We start from the raw sequence: 25,976 nt of genomic DNA on the forward strand, positions 1-25,976 counted from the left end.
TCAAGATAGAAGAACAATAAGGGCTAGGCAACTGAGATTAAATGACCTGCCCAGGGTCATACAGCTAAGAAGTGTCTTTGGTCATGTTTGAGCCCAGTACCTCCTGTCTCCTGGTCTGGTTCTCTATTCACTAAACCACCTAGCTGTCCCTAGTAATTTTCCCATGGAGATTCTGTTTTTCAGTCAGAAAACAAAGACTCAGAAAACAGTATAGCTGACAAAGAGAAACTGCATTCATAGAGGTTGTATGATAATTCTCTATTTAAAGCCAATTCACACGCATAATTTCTCTGATGTCTAACAACTGCCTGGCCCATGAGGTGATACGCAGATCTAAAAGGATATGGGCAGTAATTTTCAAAACAAGGAAGGCTTTTTTTCCTTGTGCTCCTCTAATGAAATTGTCTAAAATACAAGTGTATTAAAAAAGAGCTGAGGTGCTAACCAGTATAACTAATGTGGTGTTCTGGTTCAGAAGGACATTTCAGAATTAATGGACAGAAGTGGAATTAGGAGTGCCATGTACTCTTTTGGTCTGGCTACTGACTCACTATGTGACACTATGTGACATTGGTTAAATCACTGGATCTCCTTGTGCCTCAAGTTGTCTGGCTGTAAAATTATCACAATGTTTACAAACCACCTTCCTACCTCCCAGGAATGCTACAGACATTGAAAGCCTCTGCGCTCAGGGTCTATGATGGCTCAGAAGGCCCCAAGCACATAATACTTTTAAAATATGACTGCTGAGAGAGAGGTCACATCATGGATGAAAAGTTTAACAGTCCAACTCTTCTCTCCCTTGTCCTCCCCCTAATTCTGTCGCCTTTTTTTCCCTCCTTGAGGAAACAGAGGCCCCAAGTAGATAAGCAGTCTATGGAGGATTTTAAATATGAAGGGTGTGGATATAAGGCTCAATTTTTTTTCTCTACAACAATACACTAACTTTCCAAGGCTAAAGAGTCAAATGTTTGACTGTGATTTAAATTGCTAACAAGCGACTTTTCCTTATGTCAGAAAAGCATTATTAGTAAGGATAAAGATGTTTGAAATGGTTCTAAGCTTTCATATGGTTGGGTTTGCCTCAGCAGCAAATGGGTTCTTAAAAACATTTGTAAAGGCTGTTCTAAAAGTCCTTACCTTCTATATTGGAGTAGTAAGTATTGGTTTAAAGGCAGAAGAGTAGTGAAGGCAAATGCAATTAAGTAACTTGTCCTGGGTCACAAAGCCAGGAAGTGTCTAAGGCCAGATTTGAATCCAAGCCCTGGCGCTCTATCCATTGTGCTACCTTGTTGCCCCTGTAAAAGCTTTTCATTTTTAGAGACATGTATCCCTAGGAATGAAACTTTGTGAGAATAATGATTGGGAAAATAAACAAACAAATCATCCCTGAGACATCCACCTTTGCACATGCACAAAGCTACTACCCTCCCAATAAAAGAAAAATCTGAAATTACTTGTAAAGATTCATCATCTTTTCCACTCCCTGTGGTTTCCGATTTTCACATTGTCTCCTGTTTCCAAATATTATATACCTCAAAGCAAACAATAGTCTGCTTGATAATTATTTTTAAAAATTACTTTCACTAATGTTACCACTTGAAGTTAAACATTTCATTCATGGCAACAGGCAATATAATGATGGGAAAGGCACGTTCATGATCACATAGACCTATTACTCACCAGAAAAAAGAGCTATCGTCAAGGAAAGAGATTTGCAACTTCTCCTTGTTCCAGACTCATATCCTCTCTCACTTCTCACATTCTAGCCACTGCTAAGTCCTGTCACTTTGACTCCTCAAATTTCCCTGTTCTTCCTCCATCCTCTCTCTATGCCTTGGGACAGCCATCCCACCTAGATAGAACAGCTTCCAAAGCGGGCTTCCTTCCTCTAGTGCTCTCTGTCCCTTTCCAAGCTAAGCCAGCCTTCTGACCACTGCACACTAAGATGTCCTTATGCGCAGATCTCATTTGGCTGTTTCTTTATTGAGAATCCTTTTGTGGTTCTACTTCTTTCTATGAAGTCAAGTCCCTTTTGTCTACTCTGAAGGAACTCCAAGTACTTTTTGCTGTCTGTCCTCGATTTTGTACTTCAATTATTTCTATTTGTGCTAATTTAACCTACTTGACTATTAAACATATAAGTCAAGGACTACATTTTATTTCATTTGTTTCATGCTGGAAATAAGTATGGTGCCCTACACATGGCAAGTGTGTAATAAATGGTTGTTAAATGAACATTTTAATGAATTTGAGTAGATATATATTACTGTCTGGATATTCAACGAAAAAACAAAAATAAAATAAACCCTACGGGAAGAACGTTTCCCTCCACATCCCTGAAACTGCAAGTTTGTTAATGCTTGCCATTGTTTTAATATATAATTCAAAGAACAGCTTTGCTTCCTCAGAATAGGATATATGGAAGAAATGTGGGTGCTCCCTCCCAAACATAATGATGGGCAACATGACCAGGCTCATTGCCTTGTCTGCAATTACAGAAGGGAACCAAAGGGAAGTTCTTTTTTTTATTCAATCAAAATTATAGAAAACTGATGAAAAGGTAAAATTATTTAATTATTTCCCTCTTTCTTTCTCCCATCCTGGCCACAAACCCTTTCTATTAGCTTCCATGTTTCTTGCATCCTTTGCTAAAAACAAAAATAAACTCTAAAAAAGCAATTTAAGCAAAAATTTAGCAAAATGGTATATACGCCATGCACAAAATGAGCTGTAAAGGAGCGAGGGTCTGCGTAGTAAGAGCAGATTATCACATTAGATCCTTTCCCTACCTCAGAGGATTATCTGGATGGGTCTCCATGTGAGTCTCCAAGCCATACTTGCAAACAAATTCCTTGTAACACACTGGGCAGTGAAAAACTTCATCTGTTTTCTTCTCTGTGTCACCTGATTGAGGATCCTCTACCATCTAAAAAAAAGAATAAGAACCAAATATAAGCCACCAAGCTTGACCTCTGAGTCTACTGAAGTAAATCATCATTAGCTGGGGAAGAAAGCCAGTCTAGTCCACCTTATTCTCTCTCTGCTCACTGTTGGGGTAACAAAGGTAGATGGTAAGGTAGTACTCACTCATTATTTCTCTATAAATGTTATCAAGTAATTAATTTAAATACATCAAAAGGTGGTCATGGTTATATACCACATAGGCAAGAACATGTCAAAAATCAAGATTTAACATTGGATGGGCTGCATCAAAGACACTATTATAAGTCCGATCGATTAGAAGAGTTTCTATCAAAGGCCATAATAAAAGATGAAGAGCCAGAAAGCAAGAAATCTAGACACATTAATTATTGTATTATGTATCACAAAAGACCTTTTTAGCAGGTGTTAGTTCTTCTTTCTCTGATTCAGCCTCGTGACTTAGTTTCCTTTTGGAGGTCATTCGCCTGCGTTTCAGTGGAGATGGGGGTGTCGTACTTGTGGTAGTGTTAGGATCCTTCTCATGAATTTTCATATGTCTAAAAGGGGGAAAAAAAGAAAAATATTTGTTTTAAACCACAAAAATTAACTTCATATACCATTTTCTAATTTTAAATTAAATTAAAATGCTTTAAAAGCCAAAATTCAAACAATTAATTGAAGAACTTTCAACATAATTTACACATATGCTTTCATTTATTTCAAACTTTTAAACTTTCCTAGCTCTTGCAGAGTACTTCCTTCCTTGTCTACTTGTGGCAAAGCTTAAACAAGGAGCTATGGAATTTCTTGCTGTATATTAGATATTCTTGAATGTAACTAAAATTAACAATGTAAAAAAGTTGGGTTTTTTAGCTGCAGACATAATAGACTTTACTGGCACTCAAAATTAGCAGCTTTAAATTATTGATTTAAAATAACTTCTGAAGAAAAGAATCTAGGAGGCAATGTGGTAGGATCAAGATAGAATGGGCATTGGCCTTGGAATCAAAGGGCCTGGGTTTGAATACAGATTCCGATACTTGTTAACTTGATGATTTCTGGGGATTCCAAGAAAGAGGAACAATTTAAAATTATTTTGAGAAACCTAGTAGGACACAACTGACTAGAATGAGGACATTTTTGAAATGTTTATTTTTTTTCTCTCTCATATCTATTTTGTTTTGGTTCCAAGGCAAAAAAGCAATAAGGGCTAGGAAATTGGGAGTTAAATGATTTGCCCAGGCTCACACAGTTAGGAAGTTTCTGAGGCCAGAATTGAACCCAGGACCTCCCATCTCTAGGCCTAGCTCTCAGTTCATTTGAGTCACACCTAGCTAATTCTGAGATGTCCTTCTCAAAACACTTGTACTACTGAACAATTATGCAAACCAAAAGTTATATCAAAGATAATTTGAAGAATTAAACTAAACATAGCACTTTCTGTAGCACTGTACTAAACACAAAAAATGTACAGGCACAAAAATGCTCTATTATCTTTTTTTTAAAATCAAGCTTGGGATTGGGGCAGGGTATTGGCTGAGCAATATATCTATTATTCTGGTCATATGAAGAAAATTCTGACCATGAGTAGGGATGTGCCTTTTGATGGTTTTATGTCTGAAATCATGTGATGCGTTTGCTTTGATCTGTTCATAATCATTTGGTCCCTCTTGATCACAGGCAGACAAGTTGGCCAGGGCTCAGAAGAGTCTATGCAGACAAGGAGCACAGTAAAGCAAAATATCCCCTAGATGATCAAACATGGAGCCATGGCCCCAACAGCATCCTACTGTAACCAGACATGAGAATTGTGTGGTCTATGTTCAGTTGAAAATAAAAAGACATACTGCAGAGGTTTCCAAATTTTCCTATCACCAGCACCCAAACATCCCACCTCTTTGCACAACACACACAAGTTCTGCTTCTTACCAATAGCTACATTTGTCAGTACCCATCTTCAGATGGTTAACTAAATTAGGCCCATACTCAAGTTAGTACACACCTGTTAAAAATAGCCCAGTTATGACCATTTCTTAAAGAAGCCAGCCTGTATAGTCTGTTTGGCAAAATTATTGTGAAAATGGGAGATCCAAAAATCTAATTCCCATCTGACATCAACTTTTAATTTGTAGTAACTTGTCTTTCACAAAGCATGCAGCTCCTGCTAGGTACTGGATTTGGACCAAGAATACAGAAGATCTCTTGTGTTGAAGTGTTTAATAGGAAATCTGAACTCCTACACAGAGGAGTTCAATACTAGCTAAATGATTTTTAAACAGTACCATTTTTATATACTGTTCACTTTGCTCACAGAACCATGGGGATCCGATCTGTATAACTCAGAAACTATGGAAATAATTAAAATCTATAATTAAGGAAGGTGGTAACTACAGTTTTGCCTTTTACTGCCTAAATCAAAAGGTACAGACATCTTGACCATTTATGTTACTAGAAATATGCAATTATTTACTTTAAAAGGACTCCAAACAAGCAGTTTTCAGGTTACATCACTGGAGTCTGTAGACCTCTGGGGATGATCTTATCCCTTGGAAGACTTGTACAACGTGCTTCACTTCATCAATTGCCAAAAGAAACAACCCAAGAATAACAAGATCCTAAGGTATACAGAAAGGAAATCTTCATCCTCTCACTCTGTAGCATAAAAATGGTTATACTTCCTGAGAAACACTGCAACTGGCAGTGCCAGAAATAGGACTAGAGCCACCATCTTTGTAGGAAGAGGGAAAACAGTGTTTCTCAAAAGCAGATCAGGTGGCAGTAGAGGTAGGAAGTTGGAGAAAGAAAAAGCAGAAGACAGATAAAGAGACAGATAGTAGGGAGACAGAGAAAGAGATAGACCATCTCTATCTCTCTGAGTATGTACATAGCCAGTGATCTTCAGCAAACCATTTAAAATTTGCTGGGATTTTTATCTCCTTTGTTTGTAAAAAGAGAGAATAGCTGTTGTTTAAAGATTCTTTCCAGTTCAGAAGTCCTACAATTCTAAGTTTCAAATTCTTAACCAATTTTAAAAGACAGAAGTTCACAGTGTACCGTTATGCTTTTGTTTACCTACTCCCTCCTTGCAGACAGTTTGAAAAACTAGCTAGTGACAAAGAGACTAATGAAGTGTTTATTATTAATAATGCCCATTTTCTTTTGTACTAATATCTGTAAGTGACATCAATGGCAATCCCACAGTACCATTTGTAATAACAAAGCGCAATCAATAACAGGGGCTAACATTTATTTTTTTAATGAAGCACTTTCCACACACTTGCCATATGTTTCGTTTTGAGTCTCACAATGGCTCTGAGAAGTCAGTGTTCTTATGGGCTTTAAAAACTATTTTGAAGAGACCGAGTAACTTGGGGCCAGAATTCAAATCCAGGTCTCTCAAGACTCCAAGTACACGCCCTTTACATTTTTCTCATATAGGAAATTTCTCCCTATAGGAGCTTCCTCCTATAGCTAGCTTTGCCATGTCAAGTTTTTCAAATAATTCTCTGCATGGATTTGATTGAGGTATCACCTTTTCTCTATCCCTTGCAAAACAACTATCTCCCTTGGGAAGTTGGACCAACCCAAGCCTTAATGATGGCCAAGCAGCCCTGATGAATGTCTAACCGATACCTGATCTGCCTCGATCTCAGGTCATCTAGCCTGAAACTCTCATTCTAGAGATGAAGTAGTGGAGACCCAGAGAGATGAAATAAATGACTCACTCAAGACAACTCCTAAGAGATAGCCTAACCATATCAATAATCAAACCAACAGAAATCACATGATTATCTCAATAGATGCAGAAAAAGCCTTTGACAAAATACAATATCCATTCCTATTGAAAACACTAGAAAGTATAGGAATAGAAGAACCTTTCTCAAAATAATAAATAGTATATATTTAAAACCATTAGCAAGTATCATCTGCAATGGGGATAAAAGCCTTCCCAAAATGATCAGGAGTGAAGCAAGGATGCCCATTATCACCTATAGCATTGTATTAGAAACCCTAGCAGTGGCAATTAGAGAAGAAAAAGAAATAGAAGAGATTAAAGTAGGCAATGAGGAGACTCTTTGCAGATGATAGTCTACTTAAAAGAATCCTAGAGAATCAACAAAAAGGCTAGTAAATAATCAACAACTTTAGCAAAGTTGCAGGCTACAAAATAAACCCACACAAATCATCAGCATTTCTATATATTTCCAACTAAGGGATAGCCTAGATTGGAACCTAGTTCATCTTCTGAGTCTCTGCCACCCCACTCCTAGCTGGGGCAGTCCCTCTACAGCGGGTCCCAGTTAGACTCTCTAAGGAAATGGAAAATGCCAATCTAAGAATGGATGGATTTGTGCCTTTGAGATACCTGCGTGATTTTACATTTTATAACTATGAAAACTTAAATTGGGGTGAAATAAGCTTTCTGGTCAGACATATAGGTAATTCTCATGAGAGATGAGAGGAAGACTCAAGTGAAAAAGAAGGGCAGAAGAGAAGAAATAAGTCTGACAATGCCCACACCCTCAATGATGTCTTCCATCCTTGGCAGCAACATGGTAAGAAAAGAAGGGTATGTGATTTTCACAAGGTCCAGCATAAGGCAAATCTAAGTGAGGAGATAAAAGTAGAGAATATTTATATAATCCTAGAGAATTCAAGCAGTAGGTATCTATTATAGAAAATTTCTTGCTTAAATTTTTGGATTATGATTTCCTATCATCTCAACATTCAGTATGAGGTTATATAAAGTGACCTTTCAGATTTGTAATATTAAAAAAATATTTTTTACAATTATCTGGTTAATAAAAAAAGAACACTGGTGCTAACTGTCTGATATAAATGCTTCCTATTTCAGTCTGGCATTGAAGATTCTCTACAATGTATTGACTATCCCATCTACTCTAAATATTGTGTGCTTCTCCCTAAAGGGCCCATTCCCCAATCCCAATACATATCATCTGGATCCCTACCTTTCTTGGTCTTGTATTCTATGCTTAGAACTCAGCTCAAATGCACCATTTCTCCAAAGTGTTTCCCTGCTGTTGATCTTTCTGGACCATATATCCTCCTGCTCACCCCCACCCACCATGCCCCATTCTGCAAGCTTGACATAAGATTTATAAACTTACAGAACACACCAAGATTTAGATTGGAAAAGGATTCTTTTAATACAAATAGTATGTTTTATATACCTATCAGACATAGTATGAGTTCCATGAGGATAGGTCTCTTTGCCCTTTAATTATTTTAAACTTTCTGATAGGTGTGAGATAATATCTCAGAACTGTTTTGATATGCGCTTCTCTAATCAGGAATGCTTTATTTGTATGTCTTTATATAGCATATTATTATTTATATATACTTTATTCAAGAACTGGTTATATCCTTTGACGATTGATCAATTGTTAAATTTGACAAAATTCTCTGTATATTTATTGGAGATGGGAGCCCTGTATATGAGAAACTATGAAATGTTTTTCACAATCTTCTGCTTTTGAATCTCCTCAGCTTTAGTCACATGTATATAATACAGCAGATAAAGAGTAAAAACTTCAGGTTGCTGTAGTCATGCTGTTATAGGATAGGCCTGGTTTCTAAAAACCTAGCCTTGGCCCATAGTTCAGTAGTTTACAATTATCTAAAAGCTGAAACTATCTTAAAACTTCAAGTCTAAATTCTGTTGATGAACTATAATAGTCCCCAACCATCAATGGGGGAAAAAAAAATGGAAACTCAGCTGTATGGAGACAGCTGAAATCTGGAATAAAAGAAGAACATGGCCCTGGGTCAAATATTTATAGACCAAGATGGACCCCTCAAGGAGATGCCTTAAACTATATGAGTTTCATTTCACAAGAGAGGCTCTTTCTGGTTAAGTGATTCATTCAGGGTAGCTCCTCAGTAGGGAAGCCCGAGGCCCTTTCGCTCCGCTTCCAGGTTGCCAAGCCCTGCTTCACTGCATAAAAGCTCCACATTTCACATCATAATAGCATCATCAAGCAAAGCTGGTCAACTCTTTTTCAGATTCCATGTCATAATTTTTCCTATTTCCACTTTTAGTGTCTCTTTCTTAGCTCCATAAAAGTCAAGCATTTGTTTGGGCTAACATACTGCCAGAGAGAGAGACAAGAGACAGAGAGAGTGAGAGTATGTATGTGAGAAAGACAGAGAGAGGGAGTTGGTTATGGGGAGTGTATTGGTGAGGAGAAGGTGTTATGAGGGAAGGAAAGATGGAAAAAAAAAAAGGTTTGGGCATCTATAAATTTAGCAAGCTCTATATAGCCCAAACAATCCTTGATGCTCTGTTCCAATTCCCAGGGTGAATCTAGACTTAAAAGTTCAAAACACAAGTAATACCCGAGTGTGATTAAGTCTCTAGTTGTTTGCTAAAACATGCAGTCAATCTCTTTCTCCAATGATTCTACTTGCTTTTTAAAGTCCAATTCACTCAACACATGGGTCAATTTTAACTGTGAGGATCTAAGAATTGCAGTTAAATCTGAAATCCTTTACTGCCTAGCTAGATCCTTCTCAGAATGTCCAGAACAAAGAAAGAGAAAATGACAAAATTCTACCAATTCTATAAAGCCTCAGGTCGAAAAGATGTATTCCCCAAATTTCAAGGGCTTAATCATGTGATATCAATAAATCCAGTAATTGCTATTCTTTGGAAATCTGTTCAAGTGCCATGAAGCCACCAAAATAATACTATCATCTGAAATACAGGAAATGTGGTCAACAAATCCAAGGGTTTTTGCAGCCCAAGGTTTGCTTTATGTCCACAATAATATGACAACTTTTGTTAAATGCTTTGGTGAAATCAAACTGGAACTGTGCCATTCCCCTGAGAATAATGTACCCTATACCAAAATAAATAAATAAAAACAAACCGTTGTTTTGCATATTCTTATCAGATTCACGTTAACTACTAGTAATCCTCATTGGTCACAAGTCATCTATCAAACTAAGCAGACGCTAGAAGGATGCCAGCGACTGCTGTCAAGCACACTGCTCTGTAGGAGGTAGGTTCCATGAATGTCCCTGTCCACTCTACCCCATTAAAAACAAACAAACAAACAAAAAAAACAGGTCTTTTCTCAAGTCATAAACACATTTAACAATCTTTATGATTCCTCAAAACATTAATACACTATCAGTTCTTCTTCCCCTTGATACAACTTTTAGAATACCATTTGTCTAAGCCTAGAAAAACGTCATTTAAAACAGCTCTACAATATCTTGGACTATATGAGACCAGTTTCCTATAATAAGGTTTGTATTACCATTTGCAATTGAAGTTCATTTTCCTTAAACTAGAAAATAATAATTCAGTGGTTTTGCTTTCCCCTAAGGAATTTGCAAACATTATCTTCCCATGGATTTGGAGTAAGAGTACCAGCATTACCCCTTTAGCCTTCCTGTGTGATGCACCCCACTTCCACTTTCCCTCCCCTGGGCAAATCCCTTCACGGCTCTGGACCTCAGTTTCTTCTTCTAGAAAAGGATCTGGACAAAAATAACTGCTTTGGTCATTTCTAGTTCTAAATACAGGATACCCTTGAAAATAGAACTATTCTTTGCTTGCTCAGAATATAACTTTTTAAAAGTCTTCTTTGCAAACTTTTTATACTTTTTAGAGTAATTCTTTTAATTCTTGGCTTCTTTAGCTTTTATCACTCTAGTCTCATATTGAGTTCATTGGCATTATTTTTTTAGGGCAACTGTGAATTTTTGTTTTTAGCTTTGGCCACAGGAAACCATGAAGCCACATTTCATAATAGGGATGGAGAGAAAAGGAAGATTTAAAATCAATTAAAAAAAAAAAAAGGGAATACCACTATCTCTCTACCCTTGGAGAGTTTACTTTTATGACATTACTGATTCTTCGAAGTATCTCTAGGATATGAGGGTTCTTAATTCATTTCTACCACCAATCTAGTCCTAGACTATATCACCTCAGTCATAATTTTGCCATTGATAGCCTCCTTCCTAGTCTCTCCCTACTAAAATTAATTTGGAGTACAGCTGTCAAATTAGTAGTCCCCAATCATTACTTACAATGTTAGCTGAAGCTCTAAAATATTTGCCCACTCAAAATTCAACAAATATATGAGCACAGAATTTCCCCACTAGAAGTTCAGGTTATCCAGTCTATCCAATAAACAAAGAAATGATGAAAAATGCCTGATTTCAAGGAATCATCTACACAAATGATGAACACATGAACTTCATAATACAATTTTGTATTTATATTACTTTACAACCTTTTCCTTTAGCATTATAATTTTAATTCTCATTCTTAAAAAACTCTTATCCTTTAGATCAAGATTGTCCCAGTCTTCTGTGGAAAAAGAACATTTAGTGATCTGAAAAAAAAATCTTGGAATGACTGGGATTCAGCACCACTTGTGCTGAATGAAACGAACAATCTGAATGCCTAAATGCCAAGCACACCATGTGATAAAATGGAATGACTGTTGTCTGGAATTCTAACTCTCTTTCCACTATTCCACTATTCCACGGGCCACAGAATCACAAGAGCATCAATTTGGAGCAGGAAGGATCATCACAAGTCATCTAGTCCTACAAATAAGGGAGCAGGGGTCCAGAAGGGTTAATTGACTTGTTCGAGGTTACAAAGCGGTAAGGGGTTAGGACTTAAACCCAGGTCCTCTAATTCCAAATTGAGAAGCTATGTACATAGCACAGTGGATAGGAGAGGGAGATGGTTTTATAGACAGGAAGACTTATCTTCTGGAATTCAAATCCTGCCTCATTTACTTCCCTAGCTATGTGACCCTGGAAACGTCACTTAATCCTGATGGCCTTAGTTTCCTCCTCAGTAAAATGAGCTAGAGAAGGAAATAGCAAACCACTGGAGTATCTCTGCCTCACACACACACACAAAATTGGGTTCATCTATCAATTTTTTAAAATATCCTCTAACTCCTGTCTTGTCCCATCCATATAACCAACTCTGGAAGACAACTAAATCTTAGTGCAGCGTCACTAAGTCTCAGGGTAAGACATGTATCACAAGTAATTTTACACTTCACATTTCTCTGGGCTGAAGTAGGGAGCTTTTAAATCCTAACTTCCAAGAGAAGTTCATCAACAGAGGTTCTCAACCTGGGCTTTGTGAACATGATAGGTAGAAAGATGGATATATTTATATATAGATAATGATATTTCATTATAATTAGGTTCCTTTGCAATCTTACGTACTTATTTCATGTATTTAAAAAAATTCCTTTGAGAAAGGGTCCATGACACACAAAAGGTTTAGAGTCTGGTGTAGGCCCTGACCTCTGGTATTATGGGAAGGGAGAGGCTGCACCACGTCTACCTTCCTCAGCCTAAATATAGCTCTTAGCTGTAGCTCCCCTTTTAGCCTCTCGCAGAAAAGTCAAGTCCTCCTAAGTCTGGTTCCCAGGCACACTCTCCTCAAAGTCACCTCCATCACTAACAGGAAAATTCTTTGAACTCTTTCTGCCCTCCTCATTCTTGGGCTGTGTTTGCCCGATACATGCATTCCTTAGTACACAGCAGAATATTCTGTAGCCAACCCTTTCTCTTCCTATATTTTCTGATCAGCTTTGGTTTTCTCTTGAGCTCTTTCTAACATGCCTTTCTCCCAGCTCACACCTGGACAGTGCACTTAAGCTCTTTCCCAGAGAGACAGATGGTCCCTACTTTGAAAAATAATTAATTCCTTGAAGATCACCTCTTCCCATATTTCTGGCCATTACTGGCAATGAGGGCAGAAAAGCAGGAAGAAGTCAGATACTGCAGTCTAGTGGGAAACTGCAGAGATACAATATGAAATGAAAAGATCACAGGATCATACTAGAACAAACCAAGTTATAACCTTGGTATCCTGACAGATGTTCAGGGACTAGCATGTCCAAGGTCAGGCTAATAACAAAATAGAATTTGAAACGAGGATCTTTTGGCTTCAAAGTCTATTGTTCTTTCTAGAACAAAGATGGAGATTCTGGTTGTTCCCCAACAATTTTATAATTAAGAATACGGTATTTAAAAGCATTCCTCCCAAAGGCAGCTAGGTGGCTCAATGGGTCTAGAGACAGGAAGTTCTGGGTTCAAATGTGACCTCAGATACCTCTTAGCTATATGACCATGGACAAATCACTTACCCCGCTGCCTCTCCCTTACCTGGTCCTAATCCAGAACATAAAGGTTATTAATACTTCTTTACAATATATATCTTAAGATCAGTTTTCTCCTTAATCATCAGATGGAACATCTACATTTTTCAAAGCACAGTATTCAACACTGAAATCACTGACTACTCTCTTTGCTCAATACATTCAAAACAAAACAAATCACCCCCCACAGGAAAAATCCTTGCTTTCTATCTTAGTATCAATTCTAAGAAGGAAGAATGGTAAGGTAATTGAGTTAAATGACTTGCCCAGGGTCATGAAGCTATAAAGTATTGGGGGAAGATTTGAACCCAGGTCTTCCCATCACTGGGCCTGGAAATCTATCTACTGTGCTATGTAGGCAACCCCCACCATCCCTTTGTATGCTGTGGACCAGGTGCTGAAACAGAAAGGGGGAAAAAAGGTTCTTTTTCAACGGAGAAAAGAAAAACAAAACTGGATGTTGGAAGAAGATAGGTTTCCTTCCCCACAAAATCCCTACCATACTCTGGGGATCACCTCCTGGAATTGGTCCCGGCATACTAGGTGCTCACCTCCTCTAAGCTATTAATCTAATTACAGCCCAAGGCCGAATCTCAGCAGATGGCTGGACGCTGACACTTCCAGTCCCGCATCCTCATGAGTGTTCCCCGAGGGGCCCAGAGGTTTATTCTTAGCTGGAGGGGCACTATAAGGAAGAAAAGGCACCCATGAAAACTGAGCTACCGACCCATCGAACTGAATTTGGCAAGTCCAAACAAGTTTTAGCAGCCTAGAACTACATTGCCCCCAGAGCCTTTTGCTCCTGACAAAGTCCTGTGATAACACTAAGAGAGGACGAGTGAACATGAGATGAAGAGAAAATATTCCAGCCCTACAAATGCTTACAGCCGGAATCAGCATATGCTTTATAGCAAAGTTTTTCAGAATAGCGTGAGAGGGAGGAGAGGTCTGTATGTAACACTTGATTTAAACAGGCAACAAAGGAGATGGCATTGCCATGGGGAGGAGGTAAGACAGCCTGAGCAGCAAATGGTAGGGGAGAGGGGGAGAGGGAAAGATGGCTAAGAGTCTAACAAGAGCACCCCAATGGGGGCAGCTGGGTAGCTCATTGGTTTGAGAGTCAGGCCTAGAGACGGGAGGTCCTAGGTTCAAATCCTGCCTCAGACACTTCCCAGCTGTGTGACCCTGGGCCAGTCACTTGACCCCCATTGCCTACCCTTAACACTCTTCTGCCTCAGAACCAATACAGTATTGACTAAGATGGAAAGTAAGGGTTTTAAAAAAATTTTTTTAAAAAGAGCATCCCAACAAAGTTGCTCCACCTAGGATCTCAAACTGGCTCAAAGGCACCTTCTAGAAACTCAAGCGCCATGCTAGTCCAGTCATGCTCATCCAGCAGGCAGGTCAGCCAGGCTCTGCACAGGGCCTGGGCTATGACTAGGTTACTCTGATGACTCAAACTCTACTAGTCAGCCTAGTGAGATGCTGTAAATTCCAAGGAGAGATTTCTCTACCCTTTTGGCTTGTTGGATTGCTATATGGGTCCTCTGAGGAAATATCTCTGCTAGTCAAAAAACTATAATGAGGCTTGAAAAATTCCCTTGGATAAAGATCATGAATTAGATTGATCTCAATCTCAAAACCAATTAAAAAAATTAAAAAAGAACTGAGACCCTGGGCAAAATGTATCAGTAAACTAGATGTATCATCCATTTCTGACTTTGTTCCTTCAACAAAAAATGGAATAAAAGTAAATTCAGATAAAATAAATCTACTTATCTACAAAATGGGGGTGCTAGATTGAATGATCCCAAGTCTCCAATTGATCAAAAAAGAGGAAATTCAACACTGAATCCCTTGGTCCTGGACTTTCCCTACTGCCTGTTTTTGGAAGCAAAGAAAAAGTAGAGAGAGCAGGATTCTCTTCCCATTGTGTTCATGACTGTCCAGCATATATATGTCCTTAGTTCAAGTGGCCAAGGAAGCCTTCTCAGAATGCCAGGGAACACACATGAGACTCCTGAGGTATACTGTAAATTAAGCCATTTCCCAATAGTTAGAGAAGCTGCAGAAACAATAAATAACTCCCATCTCCTAATAATTGGGGCTTGTAATTATGCCCTATCACTTCTAGGCTTTGCTTTTAGCCTCCAGAGAAATAATCTTTTCCTTCAATTGTTTTCAGGCAGGCATTTTCTGACTTCAGAAACTATTATTAGTACATATACCCCTCAGCTCCCTCAGGGTGGTGGTCTCTGGGTTTCTGCCCTAGCAACCCTGTTTTTTCTCTATTAGCAATCTCCAAACTATTGGATCTGTGTGAGTCTGTATTGCTGCAAGCTACTGATCCCCTTCCTTCCTGAACTGCCAAGATAGTGATTGTGAAAAGGATCAAATATTGTTTTTGTGACTCTGCACCATGATGGTGGTGGGATATGTACAGTTAATGACTGTCAAGGGCAAGATGAAGAATACAAATATCAATATGAACTCTGGAGACCATGCAATACACTCAAAACTAACAAAGAGGGGATTGGTAACTTGCAACTTATGGTCCATCTGACATGTCTACCTCTGCTACCTAAGTTCCCTTACATTTGAATTTCCCTGGCATGGCCTGTGCTTTCCTATTCTTGCCTTTTTTTCTTCTCTTTTTTTTCTATAAAAATAGCCTATTTACTTTACACATCTGCACTCCTTGAGCTTCATTAGCCTACCTGAAATCAACATCACAACACTTCCTTTGAAGTATCCAGAAATGTTATTTTCACATTAAAAATTAAGCTTACATTCAGTTCAAGACCAATCTTTAGGTCAACCTTCCACACAGTGCAACAGTCCTACTCACACTAATCTTAGCTTTTTGAAAGCAATATAACTCACTGGTATATTTTGTATCCCAACATTCCTTGATACTACAGTAAGGCTTAGTGGTCCAAGAGAACTAAGCACCAGACTTCGGTTGTCTTAGTGTTGAGTGATGTTGAGTAAGATACACAAGAATGTTGCTGTTTCTTCTACTTTTAAAAAATATCTTGAGTATCCCAATTTTCTGATCTTTTTTCCCCCCTCAGATGCTATGACTGGGTAATATTGGCAATTGTCAAGGAGGTTAATTTCTGTTCTCCAGAGTCTGGCATAATTAAAATTCAAGTTATCTATATTTATTCATTAACTGATTATTTCTAGAAATAAGAAACTTCATACTACATAGAAGCCCATTCCATTTCAATTATCTCTCCCAGTTACATGGGTCATGGTTATATTACACTACAAATATTGAACTTAGCTGAAGGGCTCTTTAGTTCTATAGAACTTTTCTTTTCAAAATTCTAAGGGATGGATCTTGTAGAAGTTGAAAAATACAGTAAGCATAATAGCAAAAGGTTATTGATACATTTTTTAAAAATTCAAAGTAATGTAAATGTCTCCAGGGAATATCTAAACACTATTCCTTTAAAGAAGGAATTAATCTTTTTGGTGTCATGAATCACACTGGTATACTGGGGAATAAAGTAAATGTGTAAAATAAATCTCAATATGTTCCTCACTAAAGTTTTTGCCTGTCCAGATTAAAAATCTTAATAGTAACTTCGATTATTCCTTAGATCAGTTTCTGGACCCAGGTTGCCCTTCTCAGAATGTGTTTAATACCCTCTCACACTGTGACAATATAACAATGGATCTTTTGTCAGAAGATCCAGGTCCAAATGTTTCTTCAGCCATTTAATACTAAGGCAAGTCACACTTTAATCTCTCTATGCCTCTCTTTTCTCATCTGTCAAATAACTGGGTTGGACTAACTGGCCTGAGGTTGGGAAAAATATAGCACATTCCCTCCTCTTCCTTTGAATCTAGTTCTTTGCAATTAATGTATTCTAAGGTTTTTACCTTTCTTTTCATTAATTTATTACAAGTGTTCTCAGGCAAATCATCTCAAGTTTCCTCAACCTTAAAATGAGAAAGTCAGCCTGGAGTATGTCTGAGGTTCATCTTGTCAACCTATGTGATTGTTCTCCATATTTATACAGCTGTCTTGATCTTTACTAGAAGCAACTGCTAATATTAAGTGTTGGGTTTCCTACTCAAACTCAAAGAATTCATTTGGAGATGGAGGAGACCCTAGATATTATCTTGTTCCAGTCCTTTATTTCCCAGATGAAAAGTAAAGTGAATTCCCCAAGGTAACATTAAAAACGAGTAGAAAAACCAGGTAATAAGAGGTTCAGGGAACTGAGATCACCAAAGGTCCTTCCTGTACATTTTTAGAATATTCTTTTTCTGTGATAACAAAGCCCACATTGGTGGGGGTTTCTTTGAGCAATGATGATTCAATTAACACATTCAGAGGAGCTATCATACCTATGCTTTAATTCACATATGATTTTACTAATACTCTGAAAATTAAGTCTATCTTTTTAAAAGACACTTAATGGAGTTACGATTTGTAAAAAAGAAAATTTGAAGAACCATGAGGCTATTGTTCAAAATGGGTAGGGGAGAAAAGGTGGAATAGCATCAGAATAAGCTCTTAAAAAGGGGGGGTGGGGTCCCTAAATTAAGTAACTGGTCAATGCCCACCAATCTTTTTTTCACTGAGAAATACCTATGCTTGAGCTACATGGAATGACTGGACATATGCCATGGAGTATAAACCATAAGTGAAAGCTTCTAAAGCAATTGATGGAAAACATTTCTCTACTAGCATAAGGCATTAACAATAGGACAAAACAAAAACAAAAAAACAAAAAAAGGATTAGAGGTCAGCTTCAGCCCCTCAAAAAGCAAGACTGTGCCAAGTAAACAAATAAAATAAAAAGTTGATGGGTAATAACAGAAGGATAACTAGCCTGAGGATCAATCTAATACCAGTCCTGGACTAATTAGTTTGTGACGTTCAACAAATCATTTTACCACTATGTGTCTGTTTTCAGACATCTATAAAACATGTGGAGTTGATAAAATTATTTCAAAAATCCCTTCACGTTATAAAAATTCTTATATCCCCCTCATCAGAATATAAGTTTGATAAGGGGTCTGCCTTGCCATCTATTTTCTTCTTTGAACTACCCAGAAGTTTCACAGATGGCATAATGTGGAGAATATCACTCCCTGTTCCTAAGGAATGAGCCCAGTGTAGCTCTTGTAACCGTGAGCCAGTGAAAAGAAAATAAACGTAGAAATTATGGGCTTTTACAAAGCCCCACTAACTAGAAAGGCAAAACAGGTAATTGGGGTCCACAGGGCATGGCTTCAGACCCATTAATGATAAACCTAAGACCTCAAGTAAATCACAGTTAGCATCTCTTAGTGCCTCAGTTTTGCCACCTGCAAAATCAAAATGAGAGTGAGGACACACTTGAATGGTTATTCAAGTACAAAGAGCTACTACTATACAATAGTCAGATCCTGGCACAACTCCATTATATAACTACACTGCCAGTTTACGGAAATGTGAATTTTTCCACACTGAAGGCCAAAAACCTCTGCTTAAACAGCAGAGTTCACAAAGGAGAATATATTGATTAGATACACGTGTACGAAGTCAAGTAGGAATTTAATTTCATAAAACAAACTGCTAAGACTGTATCTTATTCCCCTTTAATAGGGAGGAAGGTGGGTAGAGAGAAAGAAAATGTTAGGTGAAGAAGAACTTTTTGCTTCTAATGACCTTTCTTAACAAACCAAAAAAAAAAAGTCTGACAATGAGTGGGTACATTATGATGTTTGCTAGCACTGGCTTGTTCAGCCCAAACAGGTTGGACAGGTTGGTTATTTAAACAAAGGCAGTGGAGGTAGGAGGGAAGGAGGGGGAAGGCAACAGAACTTATAAAGCAAGACAAGTATGTGCTAAGGTAGAACTGAAGCCAGCCTACTGTAAAGTTTCTGAGCTAATACAGGAAACCAGGCTCTCCTCCTATGGCAAATATCTTTTGTAAAGCTAAACCAAATACACCATCAAGAACTTCGGAATTACCAGGACATCAAGCAACTGGAATGATGGAAGAATGGGTGTGTTAAAGACACTGAATACTTACCAACATTCATCACCCCCAAACACACACCTTTCACTGACCTGATTTCTATCCTGCACAGTTGCTCAGCTGTTCAAGTACCAGCAAGCATGGGTGCTCCAGATAGTGAAGCCATGTCACAAGAAGTTTTACTGCTGTATCTAATGCTAATTACATTTTAAAAGGTTTCCTTAATGTTTGCCAAAATTTCTGTACAATCTGCATTCATAAGGAAAATTTTGCTATCTCTTTCTCCTTCCTAGAAAGAGAGACAGAGAGAGATGAGAAGGAAAATGGGGTGGGGGCAAGTGGGCATCCTGAAGGGCGCAGTTATAGGAAAAAGAAGCCAAAAAAAAAAAAAAAAAAAAAAATATATACATTCTTGGTGTATCTAGATTTAGTATGTCAGGAGATAAAGAACAGTATTTAGTTATAAACTAAGACCAAAAGCTTTTTATAAACTAAGAGCAAAACTTTGGTTTAGTTATAAACCAAGACCAAAATCAAAATCTTTAAAGTTATGGTAGAAACAAGAAACCTAATTTTTAAAACATGTAATACAGTGGAATGGTTCTGTGAATCAAGCATTCTCCTTTATGTCTGAATTCTAATTATATGGGAAAGATAATTATAAAATATCAATACCAGTCACAGATTATAGAAAGATAAGATTTCAAAACATCCAGAAAGAAAGAAAACATTAAAGGACCATTCCAAATGACTGGACACTAAAGCCAAACAAACAAACAAACAAACAAATAAATAAATAAATGAAAGTAGATCATTCAAACAAAAAAAGACCAGCAACTAGAAGAACTGGCCATTAACAGAAAATAACTCTTCACTTTCATAGTCAGATACTTAATGATAGTAAAGCATTTCATTAGGCGAATAAGTTTAAAATTCTATCTAATCCATCTTCCATCCCTAGTGAACATGGGTAACATATGTATGAAATATGAAAAGCAAAGACTATTCTAAAGATATCACACTCTGAAAAAGATGCTGGAATAATATCAGACCAGGGGAAACAGTCTAACTCTTTGGCAAGGTCACAAGTCAGAACACAGTCATATTCCAATAAAAATGAGCACCCCTAGGGGCCAGAAAAGAGAATTAAAATTTGGGCATTTGGTTTTTATATATTCAAGCACAGTGAAGAGAACTGGTAAGAAGAAATCCTGTGCTTTGCAAAGATCTACTTTGTGGAACTTCCAATTCAAGTTGACTTGTTAAAGAACATGTATTTGAATATAATAGTTCTCTGAATATTTGAAAAAAACCTAAATGGCTTTTTAAAATAGCAAATAACCTCAACCCTTGCTCCTCCTTGCCCCATCCCCCCAACCCCGGAAAAAGGAAGTGCCCAACAGTAGAGTACAAAGGGAGTAAATGCTAGATTTAGGAGTCAGCAGGCCTAGGATACAAGTTCATTCATACCACTTACTATTGCCTTGCCACTACCTCCCTAGGGTTGAATTTTCTCACCTATAAAATGAACTGGGTGGATCAAGTAACTGTTCTGATGCTTTGTAGATGATGACTCCTTTAGACTGAAATATACATTTTATCAATGTACTTGGTGTACCATCTTTTTCTAAGACTCATAGTTTTTTATCACTATAGATACAACACAATTAAAGCAATTTGATAAAATAAAATAACCAAGAACTTAGTAACAAACATTCTCTATGGAAAAGATATTTATTTATTATTATTCAGGGAGAACTGTTTATGAGGTGTGCTACAACTAGATTTACCAGTATGATCCAATTATTAACCAGAAAAATACTTGGAATTACCATCTCTATCACAAATGTTGTCACAAAAAAATGTGTCAGTATATACTGTGAGTATTGGAGAAAGCTAATTTTGTCTCTAATTCCTGTATCTTGCTCCTGACCCCATTTGTATTGCAGCCCCCTATTCCCTTACTGTTGATTCAGCAAGGACAGCCCTATTAAGGCAGGGTTATAAGAGATAGTTAACTTGAAGAGCCTTTCTCTTTACTAGCCTCCAAGAAATAGGCCTGTCCAAGCAAAGGATAATGTTTCCTCTACTCCTACCTTATTAGCCCTCAGCAATAGCCTTGTCCAATCCTAAGGTATCCCACACCCAATTCACCTTCTGCCTAATTTGAAATCTGTAACTTTGGTCCTTTTGCATCTTTAGGGAGTCACCATCAACTCAATAAATCTTTTCAAAATTTATGGTACTGGGTTTGAGTTATGGTTTCTGTATTACGTCTGGTTCTGGTTTGTTGCAGCACCACTTATAGGTTTCCACATCAAGGGGTTGAAGGATACAATGCCAACATGATATGGACAATCCATAAAAAATTCCTTTAGCCCTCCATTCAAACCAGTTTTTTTCCCCCTTTTTCTTTTAAAGGGTGTTTACAGTACTTTTTCTAAAATGTAAGTTAAATATTTGGTCTAGGCCAGTGATGGCAAACCTATGACACAAGAGCCAAAGATGGCACACAGAGCGCTCTCTGAAGGCGCATAGTCACACCCCCCATCCCCAGAGTTTGTTACTACATAGGCAGAGGGACAGAGCTGCTCCCTCCCTTCTCCACCATGCCTGCCCCTCTGCCCAGTAGCCCAATGGGAACACTGAGGGGTAAGAGGTGGGTGGCTCACAAGCAGCAGAGCTGGAGGGAAGCAGAGCTTTCCAGTCACTCCCCTTCACTATAATTCTTCACTTTACCCACCCTTCCACCCAGCAGCCCAATGGCAGCACTTCCTCCCTCCCCTGTGTAGGATGGGGGTAGGCACTAGGTCTGGGGGATGGGGAGTGGATAGGGTCTGGCACTCCTTCTCTAAACGGTTCCCCCATCACTGGTCTAGGCTATATGTAGATCAAGCTCAACATTACGACATCTCTTTATTTCTAGCCTTTGCGTATTGTCGGCTGGTTTTTGCATTTAACTTTTTACTAATTTTAACTTTAAAAAATTTACTTTTATGGTATTAAAAGATAAAATGTTGATATTATACAATAACTATATATATTTTTTATGAATTTCTGTTAACTTTTTCAATGGTATCTGCTGCTTCCCAAAAAACTCCCCCCAAATTCCCATTTGATTTCTTCTGCCAACTTTTGATGTATTCAAACCAAGATGGAAAAAGATAAGATATGGAAGGGACACCTGTATTTTACTCACAAGACACTGGCTCAGAAAAGTACTTACACTGCTTTAAGGTCATCATCATCCTGACATCAAATTAAATCAAATCAACTAATTGAATAACCTCTGTCAGACAATGAAATTACTAGTGTTCATGCATACAACCAGAATTTGGTCAAGTGGACCTGATTCTAGTTCTATAAATGAAGCTAATTTTCTGATGGGTGGGTGGGTGTGTCCCTAACAGGTATATCAGGGATTTAGTGAGACCTAAGATATTATTTTTTAATGGCATATTTTTCTTCTTGAAAAAGAACACAACAAATCCACTCATTTGAGTTTTGCTGTATCTATAAATTATATTGCAAATAAGGTATCACATGATCCACCACCTTTTTTTTTTTTTGTTTTTCCCCTTGTGGCTAAGACCTGATTCATTCCCTCAGAAACACATGGTAAGTGAATCAGGCACCTGATGATTAAGAGATTCTTGTTTCAAGATGCCACTGACTGAGGCTGTTCAGTGGTCATCTCCACCCTTCAGAAACACTGAGTACCAAAACAAGTTACAGGCTGTCTTTACTTGTACTCAGAAACTTGATATTACTATAATGAGTTCCCAGGGCCCTTACTCACTATGGGGATGGAGGGCAAAGATGGGCTTCCCTTTGTAATGATGCCCTACAGCTGCTCCTCCATCCTGAGGATGGCATTCCTAATCAATGTTATGAAAGCAGCTCAATTCAGACCTAGCCAATTCTATGCATTCAGCAGGAGATGGGGGCGGGCTCAGAGCAGACTCTCAAAGCCACATTTATCATCAAACAGGGCAAAATACTGTATAACAAATATTTTCTCTGAACACCTAAGTCAAATCTGCTGGCATCTCTTGAGGTCTCAACAGCTATTTAAAAATGAGCAATTCCAAAAGGTTTTACCCCTTCCTCTTTATTCGCTTCTGATGAAACAGAGAGAAAGAGAACAAGTCTCTCTGCCAAAGAGGATAAAACTGAGAAGTCAGCTGTGGTTGAAAGCTACTGCCAACATCCTGACCATTTCTCTAGATATGATTTTATCTTTTTTCCACCTAGCGCTTAAGTTTCATTTTTTTTAAGGGGGAAGTAGAATATAAACTACTGTTTCTCTCTCCACCCTATAATAATATATGGTATCAGAAAGAAGACACAATCCACAAGACAGATTTATGTTGTGTTGTCTGCCTCTATTCCGTTGCTATCTCTTGATGGGTCTACTACTTCCTAGTACAATGTCAAGAGTTCTGTGAATTAAAAATATTTCCAAACTAGGCGTTGCTATACTTTTTTCCCTTAAAATGACTTCTACCAAAAGATTCTGGCTCAGTTTCTCAAATTTGCTCTGGAAGACTGGCAACTTTAAGTATAAATTTTTCAGATTATGTGGGAGTGACAGATAAAGAACTCTTGGAAGACAGTAATTGGCACGACTGAATCACATTCATGATATATGGATTTGTACTTCATTGCAAACTCAACTCTCCTGCCCTGGAACCAAATGATGAGATTAACAAGACTTTGGTTGCAGGATTTACGAAGCCTCAGAATCCGCAGACAGGGAAGTAGAAGCTATTAAAACTGCACCAGGATTCAGTAATAAATCTAATACTTTTCCCTTCAACATTTTTTGCTAAATTTTCTTTTCTTTCTTACAGAGGCATATTTAAAGTGTACAAGTTTTCTAAAATGTCATTCCTTGTTTTACATCAAAATTACAAAATTTACAGCAAAAGCCAATCCACTCCAAAGGATGTAGCCTCAAAACCTAGCTTGTTTTTAATGTTGTGAAACTTATTTTAATTTACAAATGTCTTGAGGCATTCCAACAAAGGACATCGCTTTTACAGAGCTAAACCATAAATTTTTTTTATTAAGAGTAGAATCAACTATAATAAGTTAGGTGCTTTATAAATACTAAATACTAATTGTAAAAATAGATTATGCTTCACTAAAATAATAGCATGTATACCTAGTGACCTGGAACTTGATTTTATTTCATTTTGCCATGAGACTGTGTGCAGAGCCTTTCCTCATTCATAATTAGAAAATGTAAGAGGCATTATGGCATCATTGAAAAAGTATGTGTGACTTGGGGCAAATCTTCCTGAAAAATAAAGGTTGGTCCAGATGTCTTCTAACATTGTCCAGTTCAAAATCTATGGCCTTCTTACTATGAAATTGCAAAAGCAAAATCATGTGGCTTTCCTCAAATAAAGAACTTATACATTATAACAATGACTGATGAATGAAAGTACAAATGTTTTACTCTGTAAGAAAGGTAGATGGTAAAGTACCAGAAAAGCAACTAAAATATTCTGTGTTCAGAAAATATTATGGTACGTTAAAAAGGTCTCATAGGGACTACATCAACTTAATATTTCCAGGACATACAGAAGGTTTTTCTAAATTCTGAACAATATGATAGGAATGAATGAACAATTTTTTAAAAGTATTTACTATGTGCCAGACACTGTTATACAAAGACAAAGCAAGCCAGTCCTTGCCCTCAAGGAGCTTTCCTTCAAAAGGGGCAGGGGAAGGAATCACATGGCTGATGAGTTATATGAAAAGCAATTTATTGACATGCAGGAGGTAGAAAGGGAGAATAGTAATGTGTAGTGGCCTCACCAATGCCAAGATGGCCAAAATGGATGAAGAGATGAGATTTAATACACTTTACGAACTGGGGCACACTAGATCTAGTGGTACTTCCAAAACTGAGTTGAGAGACAAGATATATTTGTTTCTAGAGATCTAATCTAGAAGATGCTACTAGAAGCTAGGAGCAAAACAGAATAGAAAAGATATTGATTCTTAAGACCTAGAAAGAACTTAGAACACAAATCTCCTGGCTCTCAACCCTGTATTCTTTGCTGTATGCTATGGAGCCCTAACATAACACGCACACGCACACGCGCGCGTGCACAATTGCACATAATAAGAGATGCAAAGGACATTATAAGTAGGACTGGAAAAAAAGCTGGACTAGTCTCATAGTGAAAGCTTGAAGGGCAACTGCTGGCCAATCCATGAGCTCTGGTTGCCCAGATAATGTCTACAGATCTACAAAGGGGCCTTTAGCACACTGTACAAATTTATGAAATCTGTAGAAGGTCATAGCCATGAGTAAAATGGGACAAGAAAGAAAGGATAAGCTGTCAAACCACATCATTTAAGAATGACCTTCTTCAATGAGAACATAAATCCGGCCAGGTGAAAAGCCTTAATGAAATAGTCAGATCTTCCTACATTTCCCATGAGACACAGACCACTCTACCACTAATCAGAGAAGAAAAACAGAAAATGCCGGAGGTCTCTCTCACATCACAGTAATGCTAAGAACAAGTAGTTAACATGAGTAGAAATAAGGGAAAGGAAACAATATTCAGAACTAAAATTCTACACTGACACCTGATTTGTTAGAAAGTTTTGAAGCCCCTCAAGGGTATCTGATATGAAATTCTCTAAGTTCATTAAGGAAGCTCTGAACCTTCTAATTATAATATGGATAGATGCTTATGAGACACTTTAGCAATCAGAAGTTGAGTTGCCATCAAAATAAATCAATATATTTTTATCTAATGCATTTTTCTAAAAATTTAAGTAAGCTTTTATTATTAATTTTATAGAAAAAATTAATTTGCCTACTGAATTTGATCTACTATAAAGGTTCCTCCCATCCCACCCCAAAACCCTTACTTTC

The 25,976-nt window shown here is 37.7% G+C and overlaps 1 protein-coding gene across 1 annotated transcript in view; it reads right to left on the bottom strand.

The window, feature by feature from the left end:
• The window catches only part of RREB1 (ras responsive element binding protein 1), a 153,865-nt gene that overhangs the window by 38,881 nt on the left and 89,008 nt on the right, over nt 1-25,976 (bottom strand). Inside the window, exons 7-8 of the mRNA XM_044667931.1 lie at nt 3,338-3,482; nt 2,793-2,929 (exon numbers count right to left, since the gene is read on the bottom strand). Coding sequence (XP_044523866.1) covers nt 2,793-2,929; nt 3,338-3,482 — 282 coding nt within the window. The remainder of the gene's footprint in view (nt 1-2,792; nt 2,930-3,337; nt 3,483-25,976) is intronic.

This window comes from Gracilinanus agilis, chromosome 1 (genome assembly GCF_016433145.1).
Source record: "Gracilinanus agilis isolate LMUSP501 chromosome 1, AgileGrace, whole genome shotgun sequence".
NCBI lineage: Eukaryota > Metazoa > Chordata > Mammalia > Didelphimorphia > Didelphidae > Gracilinanus > Gracilinanus agilis.